Source organism: Hesperophylax consimilis, chromosome 30, assembly GCF_061612785.1.
Source record: "Hesperophylax consimilis isolate HC1 chromosome 30, BYU_Hcon_1.0, whole genome shotgun sequence".
Taxonomy (NCBI): domain Eukaryota; kingdom Metazoa; phylum Arthropoda; class Insecta; order Trichoptera; family Limnephilidae; genus Hesperophylax; species Hesperophylax consimilis.
Genome location: NC_142865.1, coordinates 7,240,048 through 7,257,642, shown reverse-complemented (window position 1 = coordinate 7,257,642; position 17,595 = coordinate 7,240,048). Strand labels below are relative to the sequence as shown.

Here is a 17,595-nt window from a genome sequence, read left to right as displayed (position 1 = left end):
AGAATCAATTCGGATACCGACAAATTTACCATCGGTGAAACTGCCTTTAAAAGGCAAGCTCTATTATTACTGGTATAGTTGTTACACCGCTTACTTAATTATGTAATACCATTTTAAAAATGTATGTTTAAACGATTTAAAATATAATTTTGTAATGTTTTTAAAGGAATAAACTAATCGAATTGAATTGAACTGCTTCAAACCGTTGAAAATCAATTGAACTATGACATCCCCAGTAATTATTGGGGTATCTTATGAGGCTGAAGCAAATGGGGAAGTGAAAGAGATGGAGAAGAGGATGGTTGTCTATTTCTTTTGTAAAAAATATCAAAATCTATCGAAAGCTTCTGTATGATGTGAAACCTTGTTCTCTTTTATAGTACTGTTACATCGACAGCTTTAAATAAATTATTGAGCTTGTTAATAATTTGTTTTGTAATTTTTCCAGCCCAAGTCTTACGAGTTTGGGTATGCAGTGAAGGATCCTTACACCGGAAATGATTACGGCAGGAAGGAAATGTCTGACGGAAACACTGTTAAGGGAGAGTACAGAGTTCAACTTCCGGACGGAAGGACCCAGATTGGTAATTATCATTTTTGTTATTTGTTTCTCAATTCATTTACTGATGGTAAATGTTATTTAAATATTCTATTTATTGCAAACCGGTAAGCAATGCAATCACTGATTACATTTATTTATTTATTTACGGACAAATAGTCCATTAACAAAATAATATTTTAAACAGAGATGGCAGTGAAAAGAGAGCATATATAAATGATGAGCAATCACAATATACTGATAATATATAAAGTACAGATGGAAGACAATTACAAGGTTACAAGACAATTACAATTACAATGCATGACGAAGGTTTAAAGGGCTGTTCGAGGAACGAACAAGGGTTGGGATAGCCGTACTAAAGGGTTATTCCACACAGATAAAGCATGAATGAAGCCTATGGCTTATGACAGGCGAATGCGAAAACACAATTCGTAAGGTTAATTCACAATCAACTTACCGGGTGGCGAATGAAATCTGCATCTCGAGAATCATCTGTCAGCACTGGAATGGTGATCGTTGTACGGTAGCACTCGTTATTTTGAATTGGTTGCGATAAAATACGTATTAAGGGATTATTCCGATAAATAACCGGCGATAGTGTACACATTGGTTTTGACAAGACGAACGTTTTTTGTGCGATTGTCCGGCTCACGGACTCCGTGATTATAGCTGACGTGTGTGAATTTAAACTACACAGTTCAAATTCTGACCATACTATTGGTTAGCACATGGCCTGTCGAAAGCAAACGGCGTGACGGAACAAGGGCTTTAAAAATTACACATTACGTATTGACTGTCGAAATTCATTTAGGCTTACATCAAAAAAATCAATGCTTTGACTTGACGGTGAGTTGACAAGTCTCGACATTTTGGACAAAGGAGAATGTTAACCATAATTAGTGGAATGCTGATTGAGGAACAGCAAGTCATTATTTCGGAGTGTACGGGAAGGGACGTTGAACTGTGTGAAGTATAAATAGTTAAGGAAATATTGTTTTTGAAAGCGCATGAAAAACGCTTTTAGATTATAATATTACAGACGGACATTCGCAATTAAAATACCAATATATTTTTATTTTAAACTTTAAAAATAGTACTTTATACGAAATAAAAAAATAAAAATTGTTAATTACACATGCGTATTATGAAGGTTACTGTGACTTTTTTTCGTTTCAAATAAAATCAATTGATAAAAAAATCTAACACTTAGAATTGTCAAGATTAGATTTGTCCAACACTTGGATAAATCTTTCGCAACATTAAAAAATGGTGATTGATGACTTTTTCGAATATATTTTAATTATTCAGAAGTATTTATGATAAACTTTTAAATACAAATACAACGCGCCATGCTACCAATTTCCAACACCGCTTTAATCATGTAACTCATTGTGATAAAAAGATATTGTTATATCTCTGCTTACTTGCAGATTTTTGTGTTGGGAACTCTTGTGAAAAAGTAAAAGGTTCTTTACTATAATTGCGTTTTATTTACGTTACAATAACTAAGTCTGGATTTAGCTACACTGTTCATTACCCGAGGGTTGGTAATTCTCTGTTTCTAGAAGCTTGTTGTCAGTCAATAATATCCCACAGGCAATTGCTACACTCTAGCGACATCTGTCGGACTCTGGAGTAAGCTTTCTGACTAGTGCCATCTATCGCTTGAATACCCAATTTTTTGCCATACATTACAGATATGATGATATTTATGAGTAATTTTGTAAATATTTTATGTTTATAGTTGTATTTTTTATATTCCAGTAACCTACCACGCAGACTGGAAGACAGGATTCCACGCAGATGTCAAGTACGAGGGGGAGGCCAAGTACCCCGAGGTCTACAACACGTACGGTGGTGGGAACAACAACTTAGGGGTAGGTGCTAACCCCAGCGCGGCCTACGGGGTACCTGCAGGTGGTGCGGCCCAGCATAGCCAAGGTAATACATCATTAACCCTTTGAAGGCCTTTGGGAGAATAGCCACCACATCATATAAATAAATAAAACATACATTTTAACGTATCATCACGTGAACACATGAACACATTTTTTATTATTGATCGACGAACCGGGGGATGCAATCCGTTTGCCACAAGTTGTTATAATTTATGTTGATTTTTTATGCCCAACTGGGCTTTTACATGTTTTTAAGACGAAAAATCCACACTAGCACATCAACATCAAAACAGATTTCTTTGTAATGTAAGATGGAAAAATGGTAGTTTAGTAATAGTAAAATAAAAAATTAAATAAGTACAAATAGAGGTAGGCAGTTTGTTCAATTAGATTTGTTGTTCTGCTTGCCGAAATAAATTCTACTATAACCTCTTATTTATTTTGAATAGATACATTAAAATATATGGAAGGAAAATTTTGACAGTCCAACTAGGAAGGTTTCCCGATTTAGTACAATCAAATTAACAGGTTTCAAATTATCATACATGTACACAGTTACAATTACATAACTGTAACATTATATCATACATAATAATAACACAATTACATAATAGTGACACAATTACATAATAGTAAGACAATTACATAATAGAACACTATCTTGTTGAATAATATGACAAACAAAATGAGTATGTAATACACTAATGGCGAATATATTAAAATAAAAAATTTAAAATTTGAGAGAAAATAAGTTTGTTAAAGCGAAGATACAACTAGGCGTATTGTACTGTCACTTTAAAAATCCCATCTATGGTCCATACAATATAATCTAGTCTCATAAATTTATGGTATGAAAATCTAATTTCAACGTTTCCATTATATTCTTTACTCTGATATATTATTTAATGATATGTATATTTCAAATATTATTTTTATAGAATAATTTTTTATTGATTTTGTATTTGCTTCACTTATCAGTATCAATGAAACATCATAATTTTATAAAAGACAATAACAATTTTTATGCTGTCATAATTTTACTTCTTAACAAAATATGACATCGTGTTTGGGTCCCACCCAGGGGTAGTGTGTTCAATTCCTCGGCTGGCTAAGTCCTCTCACAACACAATCAATATTTTCCACCTACTGTGGTTATAGTAGTGTATTTTCCGATATTGTCAGATTAGTCATAATCTGGAAATGTTTGTCTTTCTATTAAAAAAAACTTAATTTGTAAACAGATCTTACAAAGTCATTTAATCTTATACATGTTCTTTATGTTTCAGGTTCTTACATAGCTCCTTCTGCCAATCAATTCAGCGCCCCTGAGTACAGCGGTTCCGTTACCGGCTTCCCCTCTTCCGGTTCCGCCGGAAAGTACAATTCCTACAATACAGGAAGTCAGTCTAACAGCAACAAGCCTTCTCAAGCATACGGCACCCCACAATTCCATTGATTTTGAATTTAAGCTAAGTTAACGTTTACGTGATGTTTTTTAAGGATTGCCATCAAATTAATCATGTTTTTTTAGAGATCCCAACTTGGATTAATGACCATTCCTTAGATATTTTAGAAACAAGGGAGATGAGCCTCATTATTAGTATTGCACCTGGAGGTACACGCGTGTCGCCAACATCGTTCATCCACCCAAACTACCGCTGCTTGCTTCTACGCATTGTGGCGCACCGCCTTTGTTTCATCTACACACCAAATGCATAACTTTCATTGCACAGTCGTGTAGATAGTTCGTGCAATCTGGTCGTAGCTAATAATAGATCATTTTCACAATTTTTTAATGTTTTTTTTTTCACGAATTATGGTACAGGAGATATTTTCATTCTATTTTTACGTTGACTGATTTTTCTACAACGATTTAAAATGTGCTATTTTCGATTTTCCCCCAAAACGACATGCATCGGTGATAGCTGTCTTACCAGCATTGTCATAATGACGTTGTAGCCAGTTGGAACCGTTTGGAAACGCATGATTCTAGATCGTTTTTAAAATAATTATTTTTTTACTACAATTTTATGATCAGAATCAGGAAGTAAAATTTACACCTAATTTTTTTTTTAATAAAATACTCCGTTGGAGCAAAACCTTCTAGGAGGTTTTGATTGGAGTCGCCCTATTTCCACTGTCTACGGGCAGTTGGAACTCTTGTGAAAAATTCATATAAAAGAAGTACAAACTATGTTATCCTCATTCTAAAGTTCAATCCATTCACATAAAAAAAAAAGTGGGTGTGTCAAGCCTACGCAAGACAGAAGTGAAACTTCTAGTATTCCTCTCTCTCTATTTTCATTTCATCATCTCTATTTTCTCTCTTAGGTTAGTTTGAAAATTAGAGGTTAAATAATTCAACGACGAAGCATGGATTTGCTTTTTCTAATATTTTCTTATAGATGAATGACGTTCGATTAATGTATAGTTCCAAAAATTTTCAATTTATTCACAAGTATACAATATTACATAAATAACAATATTACAATTAAAAATTACAAAGAAATTACAATGACAATGATGTGTTCATCACCTCTATCTCGTCACTACTCATTTTTAACACTGAAATTCTGTACCAAACCGTATGAACCACAATCAATTACGTATTTCACTCGTATTACACTCACGACGCAGTATACTAACCAAGCAGCTGATGCTTGGCGTGGCGCAGTTCGCTGGTGTCTGAGAGAGAGGAAAGAAGAGAAGAGAGAGAACGTTCGTGAGCGGCTCCCCCACCTCAACAAGCGCATATGGTGAGAGAGGGACAGTGAACGGTGAGCGGTGGTGGGGGTACCCGCATTTTCGTGTCGATCCTGACTCGGTTTTACTCCGTCCCCGAAAATCCATTACGCGCCTAAAGAAGTTTCACTTCAAAAATTAAATTTGCCATAAACAAATTAAACCGAAGGGAGAGTCATTCAGTAGGTACGATTATTTTTTTTATTTGATGGCATCCACAAAAACGAAAAACTGCAATATTTACCATGTTTTAAAGTAAGCCACGAATATGCGATAATATAATCGATAATTTATTGATAAGGAGTCGATACTAGACATAAAACATTAAAAATAAGTTTTAGCTATTTATTATTTCTTTTCTTAAATAAATACACTATTCTATTATTTCTACAAGAACCTTGTCGTTCTAACATCGATTTTTTAAATAATTCTTCATTTCCTAAAGCTGATAAATTCTCATTAATTAGTTGTTCACTGTGAACGCAGTATAAGCGCGCATTTAACAAATTACATTAAGGACGCCATGTTATTCAAGTTCTGTGGAAGTCCTATTCAAGATCTGTGGAAGTCATATTCAAGTTTTGCGGAAGTCCTATTCAAGATCTGTGGAACTCCTATTCAAGTTCTGTGGAAGTTCTATTTAAGATCTGTGGAAGTCCTATTCAAGATCTGTGGAAGTTCTATTAAAGTGCTGTAGAAATCCTATTCAAATTTTGTGAAATTCCTATTTAGGATTCGAAATTCAAAATATTCATATCATTATTTATTATTTTATTAAATGTATTTCTATTCAAAATTATTTTCCTTATAATTTAAGTTTATTATGCTAAACGCTAATTTTGCATTTATTAAATTATTTAAAATAATGTTTAATTTATTCCATTTCGCCTTACACAATATATAGAATATTTTTATAAGTAGACATGTTTCAAATATCTTTAACGTATGTATTAGTACATTCTAATTTTGATTTTATTTTTCTTAAATATTTATACTGTAGATACTCTCAGTATCACCCTGTTGAAAGAAAACCATTCAGAATCGAAACTTTGCTTCAAATGGCTTTAGCTGGGTTTGATGGCCAGATCAGTCAGATATTTACCTACCTTCCTCTTTCCCATCTCCGTGGTTAAGGAGGCTTTCGACTAGCAGTCCGGAGGTCGCGAGATCAAATCCTTGCGTTTTAATTGTGTTATTTCAGAATGTGTATACTTTGTCTGTTCTTTGGAATGTTTGTCTTTCTTTTTTAAATTTTTTTTAAAATTTTTTTTTTATTTTAAAAAAAAAAAATTATTTCATATTTAAAATAATAAATAGTATTTTAGCGGCACGTTATTGCTCTCAGTATTGCTCTGGTGTACAAAGAATATCACTATTCCGGTGATCTGATCTGACCTGTCAGGTACTTCCCCACCTTCCTCTTACACATCTCCTTCCTCTCCCCACTACCATCAGCTCACAACATACCCCAATGTAGATGCCACAGTCTCACAGGCTCCAAGTTGGGAGCAGTTGGGACTCTTGCGCGGTATTAACATCACAAGAAATCTTTTTTCCATTTTCACTCCCATAAACCTCACAACACACTTCAATTAGTTTTCTAAAAAAATATATTAATTTATATTTAATTTATACATACCTGTGTAATGACAAACTATTGTTTATTTATAATGCTCTTTTTGGTCTTATTTATACACGGTGTCCGGAAACTCGTAGTACAAGCGGGAAACTGGAGAATCTACGCCACATGGGGAACCCAAAAAAACATAAAGTTTTTTGATTTGAGCATTTTCAAAAAAAAAAAAAAAAAAACCAAAAAAAAATATTTTTCGGCTATTTTAGGGTTAAAGTTTTTTCTGGTGTTTAGGGTTGAATAACAGATGTTTTAACCCTGCAGAGCAGAAATATTTTATGATTACACCGGGTTAAATGAAGGGTGATTTCAAAATAATGCTTCAAATCCGAGTTTCTTCATTTGTTTTACTTTCAAATAGTTTTAATTAGTTGTGTACTTTGATCTTCAGTAATAATTTATAAGAATTTGAAAAAAAAAAATAAAAAAAAAATCAACTTCAAACTCGATTTACTCGATAACGAAAGCTCAAATAAAAAAAATATATACTACAAAATCGACTCCAAATGTGATGTAGATTCACCAGTTTCCCGCTTGTACTACGAGTTTCCGGACACCCTGTATATGTTCATCGTATTAATTTTAATACCGTTTCGTATTTTCTTAAATATTTTTCATTTATATTTGTATTTAATGTCATTTAATCAGTATTTTTATGTAATTTATTAGTATTTTTATATGATGCATCAGTATTTGTGTTAAATGTATCAGTATTTTTATTTTATTTATCAGTATTTTTATTTAATTTATCAGTATTTTTATTTAATTTATCAGTATTTTTTTTATTTAATGTATCAGTATTTTTATTTAATTGATCAGTATTTTTTATTTAATGTGTCAGTACTTTTACATAAAATGTTTCCATCTTTTTAGCTATAAGATAATGTTTAATATCGAACCAACGAATGAATACCATGTAATGCTTTTATATCGCTAAATAAAAAGATCTTTGAATATGATTTTGATTTTCTTATTTTATTCTTGCACGATATTATATTATATTTGTGCAATTTTCTCATTAGCAGTCAAAGCTATTCTAAACAATGATCTTAATAAAATAAAGTTTCAAATGTGTGTACAAAGGAAGAAGAGGAAGTTCTAGCAATCTGGGGGTCAGTGTGTCCAGGAGTAACATAATATGAATCCATCTTTCCCAATGCGTTGAGTCAAAAAGGTTCGGCTGAAGAGGTTACGTGGCCTCCCTCAACTGATTTCTCCCGACTCGACCCACCACATAGCTGGTGGACAGACGCATCTGTCACAAGACCTGGACAAACCTCATCACATACACCAGGGTACTCCTGCTAAGTCGCCAACGCAGTGCGCTACTTGGAGTGACCTATGGCAGAGGTTGGTGATGATCGTATGATTGTGAGCCACACAGATTATCAGGGGATTAAATAATTCCCCATGAAAAAATGGGTTGATTACAAAAATTCACTCTGCATGCAGCGTAACAAATTATCATCCAGCCACCAAATACATAAAACAGAAAACTCACCGAATATATCACTCGCATTGAGATTAGCAGCAATTCCTTATCCTCAAGGTTAATCTCCAAATTCGGCAGCGGACGGCAATCAACACCATAAAACTTGCATTTTCACCATGAAATAATGATCTGTCACGACAAGCTCTCAAGAGAGTAGAATTTTGAATGAAATTTGAATTAACACATTGTAATTAAAAAATTGTCACTTTTTTGCGTCGAAAATATTTAAATCTGTAACCAAGTCTTTGAACAAACAGGAATAGTGGCATCCTCTTTTGTCAAACAAACATAATTCAGATGAATCCAGCTGCTTAATGCACAGATTACTGAATTTCATTGTCACTCACCTGAAGAGCAAAATCTATACAATAACTGACCAGAGATGTCTATAATGTCCACTATTTTTAATTTTCAAGTTTTAAGTTAACTAATTCTAAGTCTACTGCTTCTCCAGAGGTGTTGCTTTTCCAATGAATGGTTCCCGGGTGGCGGTATCCATACCTACCTCCCAAACTTGAAGACATTTCACAGATTAATTTCACTTAAAAAGAAATTACATGCTCGATTTTATGATTTGTTCTGATGTTTGTGTTTGGGAATAGAAAAACATGTTTCTAATACACCTACATAAAATGTGTGTATTACAGATTTAGAAATCTATTACAATAGACATAAAATAAATAACATTACTCAAAAATAAATTTAAGAATAACATATTTTACAGTTCATTACATATTGTTTAGTTTTACAGGGTTTTCCAATAAGAGGTGTTATTTTGAATAGCCCGCTATTTCGGTAGATGTTACTTTTGAAGCTGTCATTTTTTAACATTTGACAAGTAGAAACTACGCCATTAATAAAAATGGAACGATACACGCTTTAACAACGCATTGAAATTATTAAAATTCACTTGAGTGAATCAAATGCAAATCATCTTGAGTGATGAGGCCCATTTCTACCTCGGTGGTTTCGTCAACAAGCAAAATTGTCGCATCTGGGGCTCGGAAAACTCTAAAGTTATTGTTGAAAAGCCTCTTTATCTTCAACGTATGACTGTTTGTTGCGGTTTATGGTCCCACGGAGTCATTGAACCTTACTTTTTCAAAAATGAGGCTGGAGCAACAGTTACGGTGAATAGATTGCGCTATCGAGAGATGATTAATGATTTTTTATGGCCGGAATTAGATAGTATTGATCTGGACAACGTTTACTTTCAACAAGACGGCGTAACGTGCCAAACAAGTAAAGAAACCATTAATTTTTTACGATTGAATATCAAAATAACACCTCTTATTGGAAAACCCTGTAGTATACCTCTTGTCGTGCTATGATGGGCCAGAACGTTCATTCTGCTACGTGGAATACATAGCAGATCGTAATGTCAACTCTGACGGTAGTTGTTCGATAATTTATAACATTCAAGGAGGTATGGGCTGTCAATGAAATAGTAAAGGACCACATTCATCCTAGATTGAAAACTTTTGCAGCGCGTCTAGGAGAGCAAATTCATGTAATGCTAATAACCGTGCATTAAGATTATTAAATATTTTAATTTTTGCTATAGTATTCCCGATGAGTTACAAAACTCATTGTAGGACAGGAGGAACATACAATACCAATGGGAGTTAATAGGTTTAATTTTACATTGCTATTTTGATATCAAAATTATAAGTTTCACACACAAAACAATAAAAAAAATAGAAAAAAGGGAGGTTCAGTAGAACAAACAAGAAGAAAAAAAATAGGAAACAGACAGGGATATACTCATAGGTACAAAGCCAAGGTAGGAATTTACAAGAAGATACTTGCCAACTGCGTTGGGAAAAATAGAGATCTTGGAAACTTTTTGTCTATTTGTTCAAGTTATTCCATGTATTTTTTTCTGGTATGGTGCCCAAACAGCAGAAGCGTTATCTAGTTTTGATCAAATATAATTGCAGTTAAACACCGATAAGTGTTTAAAGTCTAAAACCAGTGATACTATGGCATCCCCAATTGAGGTATGTTGGTTGAAGGTTGTTTCAATTCTGAATGGTGGTCTTACAACAGGGCGATACTGAGAGTATCTTCCACTCTGGAACGTGCCGGAAGTAAACCATGCATATTATTTTAAATGAATAAATTGTGAAATAACACAAATTAATCAAATAAAATTTTGTCTGACTGTTCCTTTGTTTAAACTTCAATTTCAGAAGTTCGATATCTCAGTACAAATTATATACAAAGGAATAGTTAATACAATGTCAGAAGTTATGTACACAGTCAGTGACAATATTGGTTTCCGTTCAAATCTGCAAGCGTAACGAGGTAGATTAAAAAATATGTTTTAATTAAAGAAATAAAGTAATTACACATAAAATAATATTTAAATATTGAAGACAATATTAGTGATTTCTAAACGAAAATCTGAAACAGAAAAATCAGAAAAGGAAACGGTTTCCTTTTCTGATTTTTCTGTTTCAGATTTTCGTTTAGAAATCACTAATATTGTCTTCAATATTTAAATATTACAATTTGAGGTTTTACTCAATAAAGTTATTCCGAAAAATAAATAAAATAATATTTACATTGGTGTGATGTATGGTAATAAGTTGGGTATTCAAGCGATAGATGACACTAGTCATAAAGCTTACTCCAGAGTCCGACAGATGTCGCTAGAGTGTAGCAATTGCCTGTGGGATATTATTGACAGACAACAAGCTTCCAGGATTGCAACAATAACATTTGGCTGTCATCAGTTGTTTTGTTTTGCTCTATCTAAAATTATTTTTTTTCCATTCTATTTTGTTTTCTGGCCAAAAAAAAGTGTAGTGTGTTGTGCCTTGAGGTTTCTTCTCCCTTCTGATCTTCCAGGAGTCACTTTTCGCTGCTGATTTTCAGATATTTATAAACTTTTTTACTTCTGTCATTTTTCATACTATTATTGTAGTTGTTTACTGCTGTGAATAATGGAGGAAGATTTCCCTCCTGGACCCCCTACAAAGCCCCCAGATCCCTCTCCGGACCCCCCAGACGGGGAAAATGTAGAAATTTCTGACAGTGATTCTGTCATTTTGACTTCTACCAAAAAAAGGAAATTTACTCCTTCTTCCCCAATAAAACTTGACTCGCTTTCGACTTCACAGTCCCCACCAGCACTTTCTCAACTTCCTCCAACAAACTTTTATTCTCCTCATTCCCGTGGCCCATTCATAGTATACGCCCAAAAAACTGAGCAAGGAAAAACCATCCACCCTCTTGAATTTGGCAAATTCCTATCAAATAGCAAGAATCTTTCAATCAAGCCTGGAGGTGTAAAAGCCGAGGGTCGCTTCCGAATCTCCGTCGAATTCCTCTCAGGGTCAGCTGCCAACAGTTTCATCAAAAATGTCTTCATTTCATCTAATTCAAAGTTTAAGGCATATATCCCTACTTTCAATGTCACTCGCATGGGCTTGGTCAGAGGTATCTCGACCGATCTGTCCATCGAAGAAATTCTGTCTTCACTTTCAACCCCCCAACACATTGGCAATCCCATAAAAGCCAGGAGGCTAAATTACAAGGACTCCTCTGAGGGTATAATTTCTTGGAAGCCCTCCCAATCTGTCGTTATCACCTTTGAAGGTCAATCTCTTCCCTCCCATATATATTTATTCTTCAACTCATTACCAGTTGAAATGTATACTTATCCCACCACTCAATGTTTCAATTGCTGCCGTTTTGGTCATACCAAAGCTGCATGCAGATCTCAACCCAGATGTTTTAAATGTGGAGAAAACCACGCAGCTGACCAATGTCCTTCTTCCTCCTCACCTAAATGTTTTAACTGCTCAGGCTCACATACAGCTATCAACACATCTTGCCCAGAACAATCTCGCCAAAAAAATATTAAAATTTCTATGGCCTCTCAGAACTTGTCTTTTCTGCAGGCTTCTAAACTATTCCCGCCTGTCAAAAAGTCATTTGCTGAGGCTTTATCCAGCAACTCCTCATCCAACCCTCTTCCCTCCACTACAACAACTTCTTCTCGTTCAACTAAATTCACATACAAAAACGCTATTTCTAAACCGGCTCCTGGATATGATCAGCAACAACACAACTCACTGCTCTTAAATCCCAATGGTTCACCTCTTTCAAATGCCACAAATGGGTGTGCAAATAATTATAATCCGTCCTCAATGAACTCTCTTAAACTTTCTGAAAAACTCTCCCAAGACAATTCTTCATTTATCCAAACTCTTATTATGCTTCTAATTGACCTTATTTCTTCTCAAACTAATCTACCGTCCAACGCTGCTACTATTATTTCCACATTAAAATCATTTATTCAAAATGACTCTTCAGGATGTCAGAATACTTCAGTGGAATAGCCGAAGTGCTATTTCTAACAAATCTGATCTTCTTAACCTATTAAATTCCAACATTATTTCTTTGGCTGCTATCTCGGAGACTTGGTTTACTCCATCCACCCATTTTAATGTGGGAGGGTATTCCTGTCTCCGCGATGACCGCCCGGAAGGTTTGGGCGGCGGTGCTGCCCTTTTTATTAAAAAATCCATATCATTTTCCCCAATAAATAATATCAAACCCCCCAATGCTGACTTCCAAATGGTTGCAGCTAAAATAAAGGACACATCCTTTATTTCAGTCTATCTTCCCCCAACAGCCCACTTCAATAAACAAACTTGGTTGCAAATTGTAAGTCAACTAAGCCCTCCTTTCTTTATATTAGGCGATTTTAATGCCCATTCCCCCGTCTGGGGTTCTGCTTTCTCCGACCGAGATGGTCGAAGTGTGATGGATTTCCTAGATCAATCCAACCTTTTTCTTTTGAATGACGGATCTCCTACTAGGATCTCACGCCCCAGCACAAACCCCAGTGCAGTGGATCTATCGATATGTTCTACTAGTCTGGCTTCTCTCTCCTCGTGGGTGGTGTCCCCCGACCCTTGCTCCAGTGATCATTTCCCGATCACCATTACTTATCAAACTTCTTTCCAATCAGACAAGTCTCATATTTCGACAAAAATTAAAACGAAACACACCAAATGGGATGAATTTAACTCTCATATGGACAAGTTCCTATTAAATTCACCCGCCACCGATATATTTTCCGTCAAAGATGATTATAATAACTTCAAATCAATGCTCATAACTGCAATAAATAAATCAAATCCTCCCCCTAAAACTAAATCTCTCAAAAAACTCCCTCCAACTCCCTGGTGGGATGAGGAATGTTCCAAAGTAGTAAGAATTCGGAAAGCTAAATCTCTTTCCTATCGTTACAATATGACTATGGAGAACTATCTTATATACAAAAACGCTGAATCCAATGCCAAAAGGGTATTGAGGTCAAAAAAAAGATCCGGGTGGTACAACTTCTGCAGTTCAGTATCTCCGAACACTCCAATTTCGGAAGTTTGGTCTATGATCCGAAGATTTAGATCCTCCTTCAGTTCACCATCTCCTCGAGCGTCTCATTCTAAATGGATCGATGAATTTTTGGACAAAATTGCCCCCCCTTCTGTACCTAACTTAGATGAAATAACGCCCATCTATAATTCTCCTATGTCTAATCATTGGCTAGACTCTCCGTTCACCTTAATTGAGCTAAAAAATTGTTTATCAACAGTCAAGGACTCATCTCCAGGCAGAGATGGTATACCTTACAGCATAATCAAAAATAGTAATAATAATGTTCTAAACCACTTCTTAAGCATCTTAAATAAAATCTTCCAGACTGGTATAATGCCTGATGACTGGAGTTGTCAAATAATCATCCCTATTTTAAAAACAAACAAATCACCAAATTCTGGATCCAACTACAGGCCAATCGCTCTTTCATCCACCCTCAGTAAACTTTATGAAAAATTAATTAAAAACCGATTAGAATTTTTTGTCGAGAGTAAACAGCTTCTCTCTCCATCTCAATTTGGATTTAGGAAAAAAAAATCCACTCAAGATAACCTTGCCATCATCAGTACTGATATTAATTTATCAATTTCTAAACAGGAAGTTTGTCTTGCCGTCTTTATAGATATAGAAGGCGCCTTTGACAATGTTTCCATCCCAATCTTGAAAAAAAAACTTCTAGGCCTTGGCCTTCCCCCCATGTTTGTCCAATCTATTATTAATCTATTTCTAGATAGAAAAATTTTCATTGAACTTCCAGATATTTTTCCTCAAAGTAGGTCTATTTGGAAGGGTTTACCACAAGGCGATGTATTGTCCCCCTTACTGTATAATATATACACATATGATATGCATGTCGCTATTCCCCCACAAGTAATAGTTATTGAGTTCGCAGATGACATAGCTTTCTTCTTATCATCCAAAATCATCCCTCTCGCCGTCAAATATCTTAACGAAGCCATGAATGCCCTTTGCACATGGCTCACGTTAAATGGTCTTGAACTTTCAATCCAAAAGACTCAGTGTGTCACCTTCTCAAACCGCCATAAAAACCCCCCCGTTCAAATTTTATTTAAAAATTCTCCAATCCCCAACGCTTCTGAAGTAAATTTTTTGGGAGTAACATTTGATAGGAAACTTAAATGGTCTTCCCATATTAATAATTTAGTTACTAAATGCGAAAAAAATTTAAATATCATCAGATCATTATCTGGCGTTTGGTGGGGTGCTCACCCTACTTGCATTAAGTTGCTTTACAACGCACTTATTCGAAGCCATCTTGACTATGCCTGCCCACTTTTTAGTACTGCCTCAAAACATGTACTTGATAAATTAGACAAAATTCAATCTAAATCTTTGCGAATTATAACTGGAGCGATGCAATCATCACCCATCAATTCCCTTCAAGTAGAATGTTCTGATCCTCCTCTTTATTTAAGGCGTCAACTATTTGCTGACAAATTTGTTCTTAAATGCTTAAATTCTAAATGTCATCAGGTTATCCCCAGCGTCTCGTTGTTCATTGACTCAACTCATTCATCTACAATCAGAGCTTCAACTAAACCTCTTCCTGACATCTGTAAAAATTTTAAGTCTCTCTCAGAGCTTCACATTATCCAAAATGATCTACTTCCCTTATACAAATTAAAATATAGTCACGTCACCCTATCCCCAACAATAATAGAAGGGATCGGAATCCTTAAAAGTCATTCCAATCTCCCGGCCCGAACTGTCAATAATATGTTCAATGACATTATTTCATCTAAATGGCCCAACTTTTCTCTTTTATTTACTGATGGATCCAAATCTCCCGACTCTCCTAACTGTGGTATAGGTATTAACGTTTACCACAATAATTCTAATGACAGAATATTTCATTCAATTTCAAATCAATTTTCAATATTTTCAGCCGAGTGCATTGCAATAATAGAATCTCTCAAATATATAATCAAAAATAATTTTGAACATTCCCTCGTTCTCTCTGACTCTCTCAGTTCCCTCCAAAAACTTAAATCCAGTCCTCTTCTTCATCCTGATGATCACTTTGTATGCCTTATTCGAGAGATGATAGCCTCCATTCAAAGCTCTGGTAAAACTGTAACTCTGATTTGGATTCCTGGACATGTTGGTATCATGGGTAATGATATTGCGGATGCCTTGGCAAAACAAGGAGCGTCCAACCCTATTGTTACCCTCGTAAACCACATTCCCCTATCTGACATTTTTTCCATCATCAAAGATAGATCCCGCAATGTTTGGTCGGAGTATTGGCACATTGCTAGTCAATCCAAGGGAGCCTGCTATGCCTCAATACAAAGGACTATTCCATCAAAACCGTGGTTTCAGCAATTCCCTCATTTTTCCAAAAAAGAAATTTCTTCACTCATTCGAATGAGGATCGGACATTGTTCCGTTCCTTCCCATCTTTTTAAAATTCACGTTGTCGACTCCCCAGATTGTACATTCTGTGGTCTAGAAGTGGGAACTTTAGATCACATATTTTTTGGTTGTCCCTCTCTAAACAAATATCCTCTCTTCTATCAAGCCTTATCTAAAATTGCCTCCCCTCCATTCAACATCTCATCTCTTCTAAGTCTGAACTCGACTCCAATTTTCATTATAATTTTGAAATTTGCCAATTTAAATAAAATTAATATTTAAATTCACCTTTCATTTCTCAATAATTTTAAATGATGGCCAAGAACAACCCTTGAAGGGTGAAAGCCAGAAATAATAAGAAAAAAAAAAAACAAGCTTCCAGAAACAGAGAATTACCAACCCTCGGGTAACGAACAGGGAAGCTAAATCCAGATTTATTAATTGTTACGTAAATAAATACAATTATGGTAAAAGAACCTTTTACTTCATCAAAGAGTTCCCAACACAGAAATCTGCAAGTAAAGCAGATACATAACAATTGGCGCAGCCGGTAGGATTTCTACATATTGAGATATTTGAATACTACTCTTGCATAGAAACGTTAGTTTGTGTTTGAAAGAGGAGTGTACAATACATTATTGCAGTTATTTATAAGCAATTAATAATATGATATGTATTAAGTGTTGTAATAAGTATATTGCAGTGAGAAAGTAAAAAGATGTTATATCGTATGTTTGGTAGATGGTTTGTATACGCAGAGCGAATGAACGTAGAAAGAGTACGAAGAATACCCAAAAAGACATGGCACGAATAGGCGAACCAAGAGTCGGGCCATGTCAATAGTCAATTGAAGAAGGGTACACGGAGAAAAATGAGTAGTGCTGAATTATAAAAAGCTTGTTGAAAACGCGATAGCATACCGTTTCCGATAATTTATTAGGAAACCTGTCGTTTCATTGGATAAGGCCTGCAGTCCCGTTTTCAACCGGAATACGAATAATTTGCATAGTAAAAAGAAGCTTTGAGGCTTATGACAGTTTTTTGAGGATCATTTATATAGGTGAAGATTGAGGACTTCACTAACAAAGGATTTGTTCAATCAATTACTATCTGATAAATTTCAATCACCCAAATTTATTATTTTAAATAATAATTGTATAATATAGAGGAAAAGCTAGTTATTGCCATCTGCCGTTACTATTTCAAAGGTTGAAATAAATTTAGGTTTGGAACTTGGCTTGTCCTTATATGGGAACTACCAAAATGGTTGAGTATTTTTTAAAGGTTTAACGGATTCTGTGCATTTGAAAGTGAATGGAATTAAATACAATAGATGTCTTAAGCTGTGAGTTTTCATTGTAAATTCTGAATTGATTCGTTCTGGATATTTACTGAGATTGCCAGAACTCTAGGTTCTCTGAAAATAGTGCTTGAAATTCTAGAGGGAGACGTTCAGTGGGTCACCCCCAAAAAGTTTGGAAAAAGCAACTCTAGAGGC

The 17,595-nt window shown here is 34.9% G+C and overlaps 1 protein-coding gene across 1 annotated transcript in view; it reads left to right on the top strand.

Annotated features, from left to right (window-relative positions):
- LOC149409581 (uncharacterized) overlaps positions 1-4,820 on the top strand; it is a 35,008-nt gene extending 30,188 nt beyond the window's left edge. Inside the window, exons 4-6 of the mRNA XM_089649404.1 lie at positions 449-584; positions 2,327-2,503; positions 3,747-4,820. Of these exons, the coding sequence (XP_089505530.1) occupies positions 449-584; positions 2,327-2,503; positions 3,747-3,916 (483 nt within the window). The 3' untranslated portion in view covers positions 3,917-4,820. The remainder of the gene's footprint in view (positions 1-448; positions 585-2,326; positions 2,504-3,746) is intronic.
- Positions 4,821-17,595: the final 12,775 nt, after the last annotated feature.